The 18,246-nt window shown below is 38.7% G+C and overlaps 1 protein-coding gene across 1 annotated transcript in view; it reads right to left on the bottom strand.

Annotated features, from left to right (window-relative positions):
• Positions 1-258: 258 nt before the first annotated feature.
• Positions 259-18,246, bottom strand: part of sorcs3b (sortilin related VPS10 domain containing receptor 3b) — a gene marked incomplete at both ends in the record, with an annotated part of 37,749 nt that continues 19,761 nt past the window's right edge. Inside the window, 23 exons of the mRNA XM_083923418.1 lie at positions 259-323; positions 3,473-3,633; positions 3,748-3,853; positions 4,698-4,797; positions 5,416-5,550; positions 5,794-5,906; positions 6,199-6,322; positions 6,668-6,801; positions 7,115-7,301; positions 9,025-9,196; positions 9,654-9,767; positions 10,347-10,480; positions 10,662-10,779; positions 10,986-11,093; positions 11,896-11,987; positions 12,090-12,166; positions 12,546-12,648; positions 13,531-13,677; positions 14,351-14,530; positions 14,749-14,838; positions 16,492-16,610; positions 17,206-17,270; positions 18,072-18,145. Coding sequence (XP_083779544.1) covers positions 259-323; positions 3,473-3,633; positions 3,748-3,853; positions 4,698-4,797; positions 5,416-5,550; positions 5,794-5,906; positions 6,199-6,322; positions 6,668-6,801; positions 7,115-7,301; positions 9,025-9,196; positions 9,654-9,767; positions 10,347-10,480; positions 10,662-10,779; positions 10,986-11,093; positions 11,896-11,987; positions 12,090-12,166; positions 12,546-12,648; positions 13,531-13,677; positions 14,351-14,530; positions 14,749-14,838; positions 16,492-16,610; positions 17,206-17,270; positions 18,072-18,145 — 2,718 coding nt within the window. The remainder of the gene's footprint in view (positions 324-3,472; positions 3,634-3,747; positions 3,854-4,697; positions 4,798-5,415; positions 5,551-5,793; positions 5,907-6,198; positions 6,323-6,667; positions 6,802-7,114; positions 7,302-9,024; positions 9,197-9,653; positions 9,768-10,346; positions 10,481-10,661; positions 10,780-10,985; positions 11,094-11,895; positions 11,988-12,089; positions 12,167-12,545; positions 12,649-13,530; positions 13,678-14,350; positions 14,531-14,748; positions 14,839-16,491; positions 16,611-17,205; positions 17,271-18,071; positions 18,146-18,246) is intronic.

Raw genomic sequence — 18,246 nt, 5'->3', positions numbered from 1 at the left:
AGGTAACGTTATCAACCAACTTCACCAATTCACCGCCCTAAAAAACTAGAGGCCCTAGAGTCTGGCTCGGTGGATTGATCTTAGTCAAGTATTGTAAAGTAGGTATTTACTCTACCCATGTGGGTTGAAAACATGACATTGAACAGGTGCAGCTATCAGCATGAAATTATTTTTAAAAAAACCAATGCCAACAAAGCAAACAATTTCAGCACAATTGTAGCACAATTTAACAATCTGTACTTACTCAGTAACACAGTCTTAGACATTAGTACAGTTTGGAAATTCCCTTGTAACAATTCTCTCCATATTTCTTCCAATTCCACCTGAAAACATGGAAACAAATAATAAAAATAGACTAAATACAGGGACAGTCAACTGATTTTGTAATAACATGCACATCACAAGTTGCTTGTTTTGAGGATAAAATAATGAAAGAGACTCTTTGCAAACACGTCTGTGATATTTCTGCTTTATCTACATGACATTAATTTTGCCTTTAACATCAACCAAATAACTCAAAGTTCAATCTTGCTTTCTCTCTAATCCTTTTACTTGAAGATCAAAAGTTTCGTACAAGCTTTTACACTTCATAATAAATTCATTACCAATGCATATTGGGTGAAAAGCCCCCCCATTGTTTCAAAGGAACATGGCCTCTCCGCGCAGGGCTGTGCTGTTGATGGAGGGCTGATAAGATACGATTGCTGTGACAAGTGGGGTCGTTCAGATTGTGCAGACACAAGCTTATTCAAAGGTGGCGCTTTTATCTCTCAACTGTGCCAGTAGTTTCAATTCAATGATTTGTATAAAGCTGTGTGAGGCCAATTTCATGTGCGCCCATACACCTAATAACCTGGTAGGGAATTCATCAAGGTAAAGATCCTGCAGTCAGTTCAGATTTACTTTAGAAAATATGATTTATTAGGTTTAAATTGCTTTTACATGGAGAATATTTTAAATGAATGTATGTAGCAAAACCACAATTTGTAAAGTAAAAGATGAGATAAAGTTCAAAATAAAGATTCAAATATGTTATGAGCACTAACAGAAGTTATGGAATCAAACGGGACTGTAGGAAATCTGCTTGAAAGATAAAAGTAAAATCCTTCACTTTTACTCCATCTAACAAACTTAAGAATAAAATAAGAAATAAAAGCTGTTTATTAAAATAAATTATTACATATTTTTAATTGAATATAACAAAATTTTTGGCCACTTGGTGGCAGTGGAAACAAGTTAACATTAACATTATCCCCCTTTAAGTAGAAATGTAATAAACACTAATTCTGTGTCTCTCACATTGAGAAATACTGATTAGATTGCTCGGTAGACCTGTTCTAGCAATGTCCTGCCTCATCCTGAATGTCTTTTACAGCTTAATAAGTTCTTATCTCAACTAAACTGCAAATTTCTACCTATCATGAAACATGAGCCCATGTTTGAGCGGTCATATTAATCATTCAGAACCATTTTGTATTAACATAAATCATCACATCATTACATTAAAAAACTAATTTCAATCTGTCAAATCCTGTTTTAAATGTTAAAATCTTCGTTTTATGAATTTTGATTAGACTTCATAGCTGTAGCTGCATTGAGAAAAACTCAGTGACTAGCAGATACCCCGTCTTCTTAGAGCTTGTAAAGCTATTTGGACTAAAATGTGAACGCATTAAAATTACTGAACCCAGATGTTAATTAAATTACAACTGGATAATGTTTTTTCTTCTGGTAGGGGGGCATTCTTTCCACTGGCTGGAGCAAGACCTACCTTACAGGCAATGGAAAAGTACTTAAAATAGATTTAAAAGGGATGTTCTCTTTACACCTGGCATATTTTAAATACGAATAAATCAACATGTATGTATTCACAATATTCAGAAATGATGGATGATAGATTGTAAATATGTTCTTGTAAAATGGATACAACAGAAAAATCAGACTGCATGGGAATTTATCGCAGCTTCAGAGTATTGATGAAATCTTTAAACAGCAGGTTGTAGATTAATTTAATCTAGCGAGTTCCAAATCAAAAGGCCCCATGCTGCTCTGCCCTTTTGTAAATAAACACTTTTGAAAGCAACCAAAAAGAAGTTAATTAGTTTCAGATCAGCAAGGACACAGAAAGGTAGAAACAGCTGAGAAATGAAGAATAGCCAAACTGCTGAGTGACCAGAAAAACGGCCTGCAGCCCACATGTCTTTGTCAGGAGCACTGCAGTGCTACTTTTGTCAAATAATCCACAGTGTCGGCAGGGACTGAATAATTCTCATCTAGCAGACGTCACGGTGGATGTCAGCCGTAGCAGTCAAAAGGTTAACATGTCATCGTGATATCTGGTTACTGTGCTGCAGTTGGGCTTGTGGCATGCAATTTGCAAAAATATGACACACTGATAAAGACGTTCCAGCTCCTGAGATGTGTGCTGCACTTCAATGTACAGTCATTTAAACATGACTGAATTTTATTTTTATTTGAGTCAACACCAAAAATACAGTTACAGTTTATTCAAAACAGATGCTCAGTGAATTGGTTTTTAGGGCAATGCAATGTTAATCAGTATCAGTCTCTTACAGTGACAGTCATCCTTTAAATCCTGTATTAGTGTGTCTGAGCAGCGCACAGTTATTAATATTCTGTATTTCATTTAGTCTGGGCATAAAAGAATGCATTACAGCTGACATATACTTTCATTTTCGACATCCTTAAATACATCGATTTATGTATTTTTGGAAAGTACAATCCTCAGTTACTTTTATTTTACTTGAGTATTTTAATCATATACTACTTTATGCTTATATAATATTGTACATGTTACTCCACTGCATTTATTTGGTATATTGGTTTATTTGGTTACTTTGAATGGGTACACCACCGAAATGCTTTTAACATGTTAGCGCATCAATTGCTGCTTAGTTAATACTTATACTTTTATATGTTAACATTTTCTTGGTAATACCTGCATACATAGCATTACGTGGCATGTTGCAGGGAGGTTGCAGATTGCAACCAACTTAATACCCCTTCCTTTGCAAATGTGAGGGTAGGTGCTAGAATGTATTACTGCTGGTTACATTATCTTGCTTATAAGGTGAGTCATGCTTCATGTATAATTTGGCCTGGTACTTATTAACTACAATGTTGCGTTGTAGCAGGCTTCAAATAACCGTCTGTGCTGACGCCTGTGCAGCATGCTGTATTGATTTTATGTTACTACCTTCTAGCATCTAGCACCTGCTGTACGCTGGCCTTCGGGTAACATAAAAATGTGAAAGGCCTTGCCTAGATTTTGGTTTGTCATTTCTACAGCAATTGTGGATTCAAACCTTTTCTTGGTCAACATAAAGGAAGCAGCTCAAGTTTCAAAATCAAAGCCGCAAGCAGCATCTAGCCTTCCCCCACTGCATAAAATGCTCTATATTCACATAATTATCGTCAATGGTGTTAAGCAGTAAATATATAGCTAACGTACCTCTGCTCCTGGCCTCCAGCTCCTTTTCCATGAGTTCTTTCGGAGAGGGAAACTCACTGAGCTTGACCTTGGTCATGTTCTCGTTCTGACCAACCGTACTGATCACCTCCGGTTCTTTCTCATGACTGTCCTCGGTCTGAACATGGATCCAGGGGATTTTCCTAATCACAAGGAGTTATCAGAGCAGCCGGGAAGGTTTTCACCAAAAACAAAAATAAATCATTTTTTATAAAGAGGTAAATTCAATACAATTTATTTTATCTATGTGAACGCACCTTTTGAATTTGTAGATGAAGAATGCCGCTAAACCAACAAACACCACGGTGAGCAGCATCAGCATGGCCGACCCACTGTGGATGGAGTTTGAATCCACAAGTGGTGCTGAAAGACAAACCCATCTCATTTGGACCCAGACAAATGCTTCCTTTTGTTTCCTTAACCATGTCTTATTTCAGAGAGATTACTTCAGTCGCCCCATGTCATGTAACTCCTGAAGGTGCAGTTTGAAGAGCTGCTCTCTGCATGTTATCCCCTCAGGGTATTAAAAGGAACCTTTAGGAGGGCTGCTGCCTCTCCCTGGGGTCCGTCATGCAGGTAGCTTATGCATAGTCATGGATTTATAAATGCTGAGATGCAATATTCAAAGTATTTCCCCTCACCTCCCATCTTTCTCTCCTTCAGAAAGAAGCCTATGAAGTCTATGACCTTTCTGGATCATTTTAAAGGCAACTCAGACCTTTGTATGCAGACACAAATGAAGACAGATCCGTTGGTGGATGAAAAGGGTAAAGCCACGCAGTGTTGATCGACACGTTTTTGCAGTATGCTAAAGACCCGGTGACCCTGCAGATTTCCTCAGTGCATACCAAATGCCTTCTTTGTCAATCATGTCATTGATTGGCTGATTTCAAAAGAGAACTACTGTCTCATAGGCTCAGGTTCAAAACTGATTCACTGTGAAGGATATTTATATCCTGTGATATACAGCATCATATAAATCTCACTCAGGGAATACTGTTGTCTTATTTTTTCAGTGTTTTGGTAGGTCTCAGTCATCTCAAGAAAGACACATTGATTACCTTTGGCACATCAGCAAGCAGAACAAATAAACTGAAGACTCACTCTACCAAACTGGCAAAAAATAAGACCAAAACCGCTTTTTATGTACCTGAAAAAAGTTTTTAAATGCACAAAAATGATAGGCTCAGGTTAAAATAAAACTTACCCAAAGTTTGCTGAGTCATGTACACAATAATGCGAATATCAGCTTTCAGCTCAAATTGGATCAGGCCTTGGTTCAGGGCAGTAACAAAAATATCTGAAATCTGTTTTAGGTTTTTAACAAAAAACAGAAAAAGACAGGATGATATATTATGCCACAATACATACAAATAAAAGATTATGAACTGGAAGCTTAAAACTAACACTTTCCTAAATGATGTATCTTTCAAGAGTTAAATGAGAATATTGACACCAATCATGTATGTACTGTACATTGAGCATGGAGCTTAACCCTGGAAGGTTTTTAGCTTAACTTAGCATAATGACTGTAAGCAGTTGAGAACAGTTAGCCTCGCTCTCTCTATCGTTCAAAAATGCATCTACATATAAACAGAATTGGACCAATTAACACATTACAGAATTTAAACCACAATTTGTCACTTTTACATTTATCTTGTGTATGTAATAAAGAAAGAAGATATAACCTATTGATTTGTTAGCTTTAGATCTTCATTCTTAAAAGCATCTTTGGGTTTATTGGCTCCTTTACATAACAGTATGAAAAAAAGTACATCAAAGAACAACATAATTATTTACTGGTGGACATAATTTGGTAACAGCCTTCCTATGTTTTTGCATGTATAATTGTCTGTGTCATCTTAGTAGAAGTGAAACTGCTATTCTTCTACATAATAATATTAATATTCTTTCTAAATATTTACCGTCTCCAGAGCCTCCTCAGTCCCTCTCTTGTGTTCACTTGATGTGTGCTCATCAGGCAGGATAAAGAGCTCTGCTGTAGACGGAAGTCCAGGATACAAAGAGACCAGCAGCTGATCTTCAGGAACCCCAGAAACCTGCAACGACAAAACAACACATCAGGTATAAAGTTTAGACTGTTACTTTTAAATAAAGTAAAAAATGACATTTTCACACTCGATAACTGTGTCTGATTACTGTCAAAGATAAACTAAAAAAAGACAGCATGACTTCTGTATCAATACTGCACACAGGTCTAAATAAGTAATGACCCTGAAAGCCACTGGTGTGGCTGCTGTTGGCTCCAGGAAAGACCTCTGAGTAATATGGACTTGATGTACCTGTGACAGAGCTGTCCGCACCACACGCCCGATGTCATCCCTCCATTCAGGGATGTCAGGATTGTTCTCATCAAGAGCTGGCGAGAACGACAAAAGCAGCGACCTGAAGAACTCTGAAAAGGCAAAGTGATGTCTGTTAGAATATGAATGTTACTTCTGGTTTTGTTTTTGATTAATCTGATGTGCCGTTTTGTCTTCTTTCATTTGGCAACATACACCTTGAAGTTAATTGCTCCTCAAGATTTCGTGTTCGCATACCGTGACATTTTATTCATTAGATAAGTCCACATTGACTTGCAGCCTGGACTGAGAGCCATCATACTTTCCCAGAGATAGCATATTGCATATTCATGTAACGTGCATCGCACCAATTAAAGCGCTTTGAAGAACATCTACCGCACTCACCTTTAACAGTTATAACTTTGAAATCCTGCATTATGGTGTTCCCAGATGCAACCTGGACCGTGACCTTGTTTTTTCCCTCTTTCTGAAATGTGTATGAGATGCTTCCCTCCAAGGTTATAATGGGCTGGATTTCAAAAGGAAAAACACAGAGAATTTCACAGAAAAGCCTGCATCCTCTCAGCTGAATATAGAATACTACGTACATGCAGCCCTTGACATACTGTATAATGAGCGGGTGCTGCAGTGAACAAAATCAACGTGATAAATAAATATGACCATCCATCCTTACTGGATCTTCCAAAAAGACACAGCACAAGTCACGTGCTGTCACATGTTATGATTTGTGTGAAAGCTCTGTGGATTTACACTTTGTAAACAACACAAGGACACTGAAAGAAGATGGAAAAGACTGTAGTAAACAGTGACGAAAAGTGTGAGAGAAACAATGGTGGGAGTAGAAGCTTCTCACCTCGGAGCTGTTATCAAACCACCAGAAGAAGGTCAATGTTCTGGTGTGACTCGGCCAAACCACTGCAGTTAGATTAACCTCCTTCCCCCTGATGGCTACAACGGGAGCGGAGAGATATACGTGCTCCACTGGACCTGAGGCAGCAACACATACACCACCACACATTCATACATACATGGATTAAACGTGTGCATTAATAAATGCAGGCACACACACACACATACACAACACAACACACATTCATAGTATTAATGCGATCATAGCTGCTGTACATTTAGCTCCAGGTGTGTGTTTTTCCATTTTCCAAGGCTAAAATGCATAAAAGTAATACAGCCATGACTGAAATTAAATTCGGCAGAGTGGGAACGTGACTACCCATGAAGTAGAAGAGATTCATGCTATGTGCACTGCCGCAGGAATGAGTAATGATGTTTCATATTCACATACTGGTGATGTGTAAAAACAGTGAGCTGCTGTCAGATCCCTGGCTGTTTTCAGCAGCAGCTGTCACTCTGTAAATCCCAGTCGTTCTGTAGATGTGGTTGATGCCATCATCGGTCCTGCTCAGGTTAGAGTATGTGATCTTGATGCCATCCCCAAAGTCTAGCTGGATGCTGGTCCTCAGCGAGTCTCCCTGTGGACAGGCGGTAAGACATGGCATCTGTCACCGTGGCTTAGCTCAGGATACTTCAATTAGACCACATACGAGTGAAACAAGCAGGATCTACGACTAAAGTGCATGGGGCTGGGATGTCTTAGAAGACCCGTCATAAACGCTTTGCAGGTGAATATGAATGGATGAAGACAGAAATTCAATTGAGAAAAGGAACGGTAAAGTTAAAAGAGAGTGTAAGAAAGTGTCCCAACAATTTATTTATTAGCTGGTGCCGTCTTGCCAACTGATAAAATAATCCAAACCAAACACACCTATTCCCATTATCTAAGTGTTTGCACTTAAATTTAAAAAAAAAAAAAAAAACTTTGACTGCACATAGTTTTAGTGTCATTCACCCATACTTATATATACAGTAGGTATCTGTGTGGCTACCACAATAATATGAAAGCCCAATACAATCAATATTCATTTGCGGTGCTCACAATATTCAGAATTACATTTAAAGAATCACAGCGTATCTTTCCACTGTCAAAAGTTTTTACAGAGATGATTTATTCAGCAGAAAGTAGTTCTGTTCTGTTCACAGGCATATGTGAGGATTATTCAGTAAAGATACTGTTTGAATCTTTAAATTTGCCTTATTTGCCTTCACCCCCACAGTTTTAGGCTGGGGGAAGAAATCGCAAAACCTGGACCATTAAAAACAAAACTATGTTCACCCATTCATGGTTTCCAGAGGGTGTATTCTTATGACTTTGGTTATGCAACACCACAAGGTTGGTATTTTTACTTTGGTGATCACCTTTTTTAATTGCCACTGAAATATTGCCACATCTTCTTGGTAAACTAGCAGAACATTTGGCACGTCCATTGTCATTCACTGTTGCCAAATGATGAATCTGTGATTGTCTAACTTTTCCTCTCACTCCACCATTTGACATTTGTGGTTTTGAGTAAAATATTTCAACAACTATTGGATTGATTGCCATCTGGAATCATCCCTTTGCGCAGGGTCTTTTGTTCCCAGAGCATGTGTGTCTCTTGGTATAAACTAACATTGTAAGTGATTGGTAAGGGCTGTCTTGGCAGCTCAAATTGCAAATGCAGTTTGAATGGTATAAATCTGTTTAGCCACTGTGGAGATACAAATATCAACATTCAAGAAAACTGTCTTGCCAAACAAATTGGAGGGCATAATGAGGAGTATGATATCAGTAGACTATTATCTGTGGGGGATTTCAACATGTTGAGCCATACATTGAATATTTTATCTAGGGATAAACAATGCTGAGAGCATAAAACTGTTTGAAAGGCCTCCTCTCAGTGTGTCATTTAGATGAGTTGGGGACCACTGAACCCTGGGGAGATAGATATTCTCCCACGTAATACACATTCAAACTGTAATAACTTTGGTTATCCACAGATTATCTAGTGCCATCACAGGTAGAATGTTTGAATTTGTCTAATGCTTTACATTACTTACAAATTCAAATATGTGAAAAATGAATGCAATGCATCAGCCTCAGATGTGCTTTGTGTTTAGTGCTAAGCACATGTAAGCATCCTAGTATACTACGATGGTAAATGTGGTAGACATACGTGCAAAATATCATTGTGAGCATGTTACCGTTAAAAGTTAGCTCACAGAGCCTACAGTCACGTTAGTCTTGTTTAAATTTAGTTGAATTAACCCTTTATATCCTAAAACTACAGCTAACACGGCGGTGTCCATACAACTCACATCATCGAGGTAAACCATGAAAGTAACGTTGCTTCCAACAGTGGCACTGAGCTCTCCTTGACTGGTGGACAGCCGGAGGCCTCTTGGTGGTCTGGGTCGACACGCCTGCCTCTTGGGGGAGAACACATTCCTCCCTGCCTCCTTACAGTTATTGGACAAAACCTTCCGATACCTTTGAAGCATTAAAGAGAGTGCTGAGTGTTGTCATTATCCTGTATTACATATGAATGTATATACTATCGGCTATTTTTAGTAGCATACAACTTTGCATAAATGTATGTACTTTCAGTGAATGAAGACTTGGCAATAGATATGTAACATACTACAACTTTGGATTGCTACTGTCCAGAAAATCAATCAATAGCTTACAGATGAACAGTGGTGTATACTTGGTTTTGTCACTTTTTGAGTGTGAACACGTTCCATACTCAAAATTGGCTCATCATCATTATGTATTATGGAACTGGGACACAGTCTAAGTTACTTTCTTCCGCTTTACTCAGAGGCTTTTTGTCTAAATCATTGAAGAAGTGGACCATTTTTTTCTGTTTGTGTTGAGACAACATGACAAACAAGCTGGAATGGAGTAATATTGTTTTGTGATGGATTGAACATTGGGAGCCACTTACCCTGTGCTGTTAAGAAAGCTTTGACTGGTGCTGCAGCTTTTAGCCACACCATTTGGATTAAACCAAAAAGCAGGGGAGCACTTTCCGCCTGCCTGGCGTTCCCACCCATAGTCACTGCCAAAAATAAAAACCCACAACACTTCATAAAATGATAAACACTGCTACTCACTAAGTAGTCTAGCTTCTACAAGCTTTTGTAGTGGGGCAAATGCTTTGCAGTTCATTCGCTTCGTGGCATATTTTAAAACCATAACTAGAGACATGATTGTCAGACAAGCGGGATCAAACAGAATTTTAGACAGATGGATAAAAGATATTTAAAATTAATTTAGTGATTTATTATTAATTGCATTCTAATAAGTCACTTGACATTATGCAAATTACAGTAGCATGATGAAAAGTTCCTAACTCCCATCTACAATTTCAAAAATATAATTAGAGTCGATGAACAGTCATATTTGTTTTCAAATAAATGTAAGATGTTAGATAGATTTTAAGGCGTATGGAATTCGGCAAAGTGATTTGCAGTGTTTGATGGTAAATGCCTACAAGCAGACAAAAGTAAGCACAAGTGAATTAGTTGTTAAAAGGAGAGGGGATGTTTGGTACACAGGCAATAAAATAAATAAAGGATCACTGGGGATAAAAGTCTCAGTTACAGTATGGACCCACTTATAGAGAAAAGGGCATTACCATTCAAAATCATAGGCTGTGCAGAGGCATGGCTCTGAGGAGTAGATCCTTGAATAGTCCTGGGCCAGCATGCAACGGTTGCCTGGCCTCCGCTTCATATAGATCTGCTTCTCACCCATTACACACAGCTCTCCCTATCAAATAGAGAAAAAGATGTCATTTTGCACAAAATTTAAAGAATCTCTAGAAAGAAAAAGACAAACAGAAATAAAGATTTTGATCATGCACTAAGCGAGAGTGCTGTGTTTACAGTTACGAAAGGCGTGCATCTCTTCCCGCTGACAATAAATCAATAAGATTTAATATTCCTGTTACCTTGTTGTGCAGGTGCCATGTTTGATAATCTCCATCCATACATCTCCTGCTAAAGAGGCCTTTGTAATCGATCTTGATCAGCTGCCACTCTGACCGATGACTGAAGTGTCCAAAAAAACTGGAAGATGTTTCACCAAGATGCACATTTAAGATGAGACCATCTTGAGACACACATAAAAGTAGAACTGCAAATATGAATCATTTATGATGACAGGCAAGATAGGAGCACCAGGTGGACCTTTCTTTGTTTACGTCCACAGAATTCTTAAGCCAGATAATATTTCTTATATTCCTGGTGGACTGTACTTGCGTGTCTCTGCTTACGTGATAATGTGATTGTCAGATTCTGGCTCCATTAAAACTCCGTCCACATACAGAGGTGCCAAAGAGAAACTGTGACGGTCCCATTTTTTACCTTCGTCTAGACTGATCCTTCAAGAAAAAAAAACAGCTGTCAACGCATGTACATCGGTCTATTCTGTCTATCCATTTAGTTTATCTCTCTGCAGCCACTCAACATATTGTTTTCCCTGTGCATATAGCATTAAACATCCCAAGCACGGATGTTAAGTAGGGAAAAACAAGGTACAAAGAAACATGATAAAAGATTTGGGATGATTTAGCTTTTGCCACAGTTGAAAAATGGAGCACCTCAGATTCTCTTCGATGTGAAAAATTATCTCGGCACCGAGCGGAACAATAGAACAAATGTTCCTCGGCCCAGGGAAATTTTTTGAAGGTGACAAAACAACAGAAAAGAGACTCATGTTGTAACATTAAAAATACATTTGAGGGGTTTCAAATCACCTTTCCTCCGACTTAATCACTTTGACAGGGCTGGAATGTGCAGGGACATCAAAGTATATAGTGTTACAAACCGCCACAATATAAGGGACTTATAAGGGCCTTCTCAGTCTCATATTTCCATTTTGCTCCACTTTTCATTTACATAAAAGCACTCAAACCATCCTATTCAACCGAGAGTACAAAGCTATAACACACTCTCCTCTGTTGGAAATGATTGTGACAGTTCTGAAGCTGCGGTGCCATACAATACTAGTACAATAATCATGCAAACTTGGCCCATCAGCATTTCAAAACATTAAATGTAATCATATGCTGCATCAAACCCAGAAATTATACCCAGGTAATTTCCCTCTACAAATCCAACACCGACAGTTTCTGCCTACGGTAATTATGATATCAGCTATTGTTGAGCATCAGCTACACCTACCACAAGTGTCGAATAGGTGTCGCTGCATGTAAGACTGCCAGCAAAGCCCCTCCATTGTCAAGAAACCAAACATTGTGCTCTTCATCAAAAATCTGTAATGGTGCACATTGAAAAAAAATACACTCATGACAGAACACTTTCAATATGAATACTTAATCCATTTAAGGATAAATGCATGCAATGTTTAGACCTACCTGTCTCCAGCTATTTCCTGCATCAGATGTTATAAACATCCCAAGGTTGGTGGAGGACAGCTCTGTTCCGATATTCCCTGGGAACAAAAACGTGAATAATTTCCCTCAGTGTGTATTTACATAGCAAAGACTACATAACACACCCACGGTATGGACACAATCACCTGATAAAATCATTAAGAGTTATTCTGTGAATCTGTGCACGCCCTCATTTTCCACTTGAGGACATACCTAGGACTTACTGCAACCTAATCATCTCACCGAAAATATGAGATTAAGGAGCTGAAGCTTCAGTATCTGATTTCAATGACAGAAAGAGGGCACTGTGTGATTAGTTTTGTGTGTTTTTGTGGTTGCACTGCTACAATGCATTCATCTGAGAAAGTAGGATACATCTGGACTAATCTGATCTGATCACTTTAATAAATAAAATGCACTTCCTTTAGGTAACTCTACCTGTAGCCACAATAATTCCGGGCACAGACTTTTTGCTGGTGATGGGTCCGGACGTGTAGGGATTCTCTGACATCTCCAGATGAAGATGCAGCGAACAAAATGGCTGTCAACAAAACGGATTCCATTGGAGACAATATGTATCAGACAGATCTTCACAGAGGCAATTATAATTAGCTTTGCCTTCAAACTATGCTTCCCATTGAGAGGAAAGTGCTAACATTTTCAGATAGCATTTATAAAACAAAGATACTTTGTTCTTCTCATCTCCTCTGCCTAGAGAAAAAAAAGACAGGAAATGGCTGAGAGGACACAGAGGGCATTTGAATTGTTTCATTCTAAAGCAAACAAGGCATGTAATTAAAATTCCCCAAGATGCACTGATAAAACTGGCAAAATTGATTCAAATCATTTTCACTCATCTCTCAGACTAAAGCACATTGAAAAACATCAATACGGCTTTTCAAACAGCAGAGGTTGGAGGGGGGTCAGAAAGCAGACAAGAGCATAATGGTCATCTGTATGATAAAGCAATGCTGTAACCTGCTATTAACTGAACAATTTACATTATTTCAAACAGACTCCAAAGAATATACTGACTGGATTAGATGAATATCATACCTGCTGAATAACAACACGGCCGCATAATGAAATTCAGTATAATCTAACATTCATTAGTCCAGTGTGACTACAGGTAGTAAATTGAAATCACAGAGGTTAATGGGAAGTCTGGACCCCTGAAACTATACACAATGACACTGTGTGCTTTACACTGATAATAGGAATATTCCAGCTGAGCATCTCCTCTGCTAGTTAGAAGACTGAACCTGAAGCTGGAGCCTCGCCCTGTGCAAATATGGCTCTGAATCAGAGAAGAACCAAAGCCCCACTGATGAGGTTGAAATATTTGATGAATGATATATCTCATATGCTTCATTTTGTGTGAATAAGAGCATTCATTCACTACTGCCGAAAGGCTCAAGCTCACCAGAATGCAGTGAAGGTTATTTCCACCCACATCAATGGCAGGAGCTGGCAGCATGGCCCATGTTTGTCCCTTGTTGTATGTGATGAAAGTCTTGACCTGATTGTCCAGCAGTTTGTTGGCGAGATACATGCCATGTATCCCCTCAACCTACGAAGAAAACAGCAAAGATGCATTTAGTACATCTACATAGAAGGTTAAGTTAGCTTTGGTTTGTTTGTCACCAGGATCACAGGAAAACTACCGGCTGGATTGCCATGGATCTTTATGGAAGGGTCTAGCCTGGGTCAAGGATGAACCCATTCAATCTTACAGGAGTTGATCCGAATCACTGGGCAGACACACAAATGATTTTTCATTTTTGTTGACATTGTAAGATAGCGCATGGGCTTGGCGGAGGTCCGCACTCTCCGATTGTCTTTCTAGTTCCTAAAAATTTTGAAATCTTCAAAGTTGTACTTTTTATATTCCACCGCTGCATTTGAGCTTCTTAAATGTAAGGATTTGCTGCTTTTTTCTGCTTCATGTCAATTTAAAATGAATATCTTTAAATTGTATACTGTTGATCAGATAAAACAAGCAATCTGAATATGTCCCCTCAGGATATGAAAAATGTGATAGAACATTTTATAGAAAAAACGATTTTCAATTATTGGATAAAATAATAGCCAGATTAATTGATAATGAAAATAACCAGCAGTTGTTGCCCTACTTCAATTCCAATCACACGTAAGTAAACTGACAAATGTTTTCTATTACTCTGTGGAAGTAACATTAGTGATGCAGTGACAGCAATAGACCATGAACAAGACTAACTACGCACCTTATAAAAGTCAACCAGTAGGTTACCGGCAGGTCCTCTGTTGGTTCTCAGGTTTTCTAATGAAAGGGTAAAGTAGACCCCGGGGGAGTCTGAGATATACAGGCTGTATGTGTTGTTCTGATTCCACTCCTGGACTGCAGCAAACACCTGCTTTTCATCTGTACTGATAATATGCATGTCCTGCAGGGAAGTGTGGGTGAAGGGAAAGTGAGACGGATGGAAAGAGAGAATGGGTGAGAATGACAGGTGCAAGCGAGCAGACACAAAGAGGGAAAGCTTTCCCTTACAAAACAACAGTTGTAGGTCTTTTATCCTACAAAAAAAAATCATTTTTATCAATGATAATGCATCTTTTTTGTTTGTTTGTTTTACAATTATTTGGTGTCTTTGTTGCTTACCTTTGGGAGACAATATTTTGGTAATTTCATGCGCTTGAAGGACTCTCTCATGTAGGACACAAAGTAGCTGGCTCGTCCTGACTTGGTTACCTTTGCAATGAAGTCAGAGAAGCTTTGTCATTCTTTAAATAGTCCACATATACATATTTTAGTGTTGCTTTACCCAATACCTTGTTTTTCTCTATTTTAGGTCAGTGACTCTTATTTACATTTTGATGGATGCCATTAGTTTTTCCTACATAGAAAGAACTATGTAGACTGTGAAAAAATTAAAACAACAAAATGGGATGTGAGGTTTTATTATTATATTTTCACAAAATATAGTCACATCTCAAATGAGATCTAGAACGAGGACATGAAGCCAAAATGTCTCCTGAAGGAGGAGTACCACTTTGCAACTCATGACTGACTTGATAAAATGCTTGCGATTTGTCTTGAAAGCAGTCTAAAACTACAAGCACAACAAAAATGATTATCATTATCCCAATTAGTCTAAAGCTAAGAGGCGTTGAAAATTGTGTTGACTTTATCTACAGTGTGTCTTGAAGATCTTAATGCACTACCACTTTCTCGTCCACTTACAGGCTGGGTAACACGACGTGATTGCTTATTTTCTAATCAACTAGAAGGATGGTGTTTGTCCCCCAACACACTACATTAGGGCTCTAATGGAATAATCTATCGAAAATCAATGAGCTGCATTTTCCCAGGCCACATTTTTGAGGATGTTGCACTTGGCTGTTCCTTCTCTCCCAAGAGAGTTTGGAGGTGTTGAAGACTGCTTATTTCGTTGTAGCCCAATCGATAACCTCATTACTCTTTGTCAAGTTAAATCCAACTGCCCTGAGCAATGAAAGTCACAAGAAAGTCATCTGTGCCACCACAGCGTCGTGCAGACACTCTCTGTGTCCAGTTATTTTCACCAGACATCTTCCTCATGTCTGCTTCTGCCTTGACGGTCAATCTCATCTCAGCTAAATGCAATTTGGGAATTTTTTATTGAATCACCATTTCTGAATCACGCTCTGATGTATTTTTTTCCCATGTATTTTCATTCTTACATCGCAGCCATTCCAATCAAGTCTGTGGATTAAGTGTGTTGAAAGTGAAACTGGGTCACCGCTAAAGTATTGCTGCTGTAACATCATATCATATCAAAAGATTTAATCCGTGAATAAATAAATTAAAACATAAACAGCCAACATTTAGGGGATTTCATTCTTAATGGAAGAGTGCATAGTGCAAACAATAAACGTTAGATTTTTAGTCTAACAGGATGACCAACTGCATCAAGGCTGACCGGCGGAGAAAAAATTACTGAGCTGGGGATGGAAATCAATGACAGCAGAGGGCATTTGAAAATTAAATTTCTAATAATGACCCTGACTGCCTCTGTCTAATTGGAGTCAAAGTCAGAGTCAATAGTAATAAGGACACCAACCTGTCTATTCACAGTTCCTTTGCCGTGTGAGCTCAGCTAGCAAACACATTTTTTTCAGGCATGGGTATGTGTGTGCGGAAACTCAAACACTAAGCGTGCCTTCACATGAACGAGACAAAACATAATCAAAACACACATTGTGCAAGTGGGGAACAGGTGTGTTGTGGAAAGCCATTATGGAGGTTTTGATGGAAAAGCATGGACCTGATGATAGACCAAAATAAAAAAAAAATAAAAAAAACCCAAGAAAACCAAAAGGAGGATATGACTAAAGGAGAAAAGTCATATATTGCAACGCAAACCTGTGTGAACACATATTCATCCTGCACAACCAGCGAGTTGGTATCTACATGCCCAGGAAAGAGGTATAGTTTGTTGCCTTCTGTGCATCGTTGGGCTCTGCACTTCACATATTGTGCGCCTGAAGAGATGCAAAAGGAAATCAATCAGAAGCAAATTACAACCATTTACACTGTGTATGTACTGGAGCTGCCATACATATGCATATGCTAAACATACTCTTAAGTTCATAGTTGAAACAAATTTAAGCTTGGTTAACTGTAGACATAATGAAAAAAATATTCAAGAACGAATACTACAGTAGACAGTCTGCCCTTTTACAGTCCAAATTAGCTGAAATTGAAGACAAATGCAGAATTTATATGAGACAAAAAGAGTTTGTATGCTAATTCAGAGACAGATTTTCTCACCACAGGAGGAATATGAGCATATTTTCTAATACAGGAAACCCTTTTAATTGGTTTGACAGAACGTACCATGCTGTTTAGAAGTGGGGGAGTTGAGGTTTGTCTATGAGACGCAGGGGATAGATTAGAGAGCAGAAACATCCATCAACCCACTAAAACTCTCAGTTTTTGTCAGGAGACACCTATTCTGCTTTACTAGACTTCAGGGACCAATCTGAACTACAAAACTTCCCCATGACCTCGCTCTAAATGAGAAGCAAGGGGTCCTGTGGGTCTTGCTACCGCAGCAGACTGGAGAGCAGCACTCACGGCCTTTTGCGATGCGCGTCTCGATGTGGACCACATCTGATTCTCTGTCCAGCCCCATTACCGCCCTTGGAAGAGTGTGAGGGGGAGAAGATGGAGAGGAACAGAAATGGAAAGAAAAGGGAAAATGAGATAAGAGATGGGGAGGCCAGGTCAAGTATCACAACTGTAGATGGACATCTTTACTGTGAAGCCTGCGTAAAGATGTGTTTATCTCCTGTAAATCAGTCAGTGTAGAATCTGCTCCACTGGTGGCAATTGATCTCAATTCTCCAGAGCATCAACACAGGCAACAAAACATCAGCCATTCCAAGAAATATCTGCCATAGAAAATGTGTTGTTATAAAATTGTAGGTGTCTGAAACACTATTTTGAAAAATAACTATCTGACATAATGTGCATGAAGGAATGGTTTTCAGGAGCACAAATAATGCATTGTTTCGGGTGCTGCTATATCCGCTGTGCTGTTCTTATCTATCTAACGTCTCGCTGTTAACACATGTGGAAAGGATGTCCTCCATCCAATGTCCTTTCTCTCACTGCTACAAACCGCTCTTCAGTTTGACACGTGACATGACAAACAGGGATAAACAGGCTCACATCATTATTCACTGTCTTGTACCCAAGTGGTCGAGATTATTTAATGACAGCGACAACAAAAACAGCATGTCATGTTTGTATTAAGGCAAAAGAAGCACAATATTCCTTCAGGTCTACGTGAAACGGATTTAATCTGTTCTATGCTTGACTGCCTTGATTGAGATCTGTTTTTGACAAGAGGTCACTGGATCATTCTGGCAGTGTCATGAATGCTATCATTATGCAAATTACAATCAATCACTGTGCAAAAATAGGATCCATAATCATACCAGTAGAAACGGCCTGGCATTACGTTGTCGTGAACAAGCTGCCATTTCCTCCCAAAGTCCATTGAACTGTACAGCTGCAAGATAAAAAATCAGGCTGATCTTCATCACACAGGAAGATATTGTTAATGTCCATCACGTTGACAGCATCACATTTAAAAAGTATGTGATTTTATTC

The sequence above is a fragment of the Echiichthys vipera genome (genome assembly GCF_963691815.1).
Source record: "Echiichthys vipera genome assembly, chromosome: 11".
Taxonomy (NCBI): Eukaryota; Metazoa; Chordata; class Actinopteri; order Perciformes; family Trachinidae; genus Echiichthys; species Echiichthys vipera.
The sequence above is the reverse complement of the archived record's forward strand: the minus strand, read 5'-3'. Positions and strand labels throughout refer to the sequence as shown.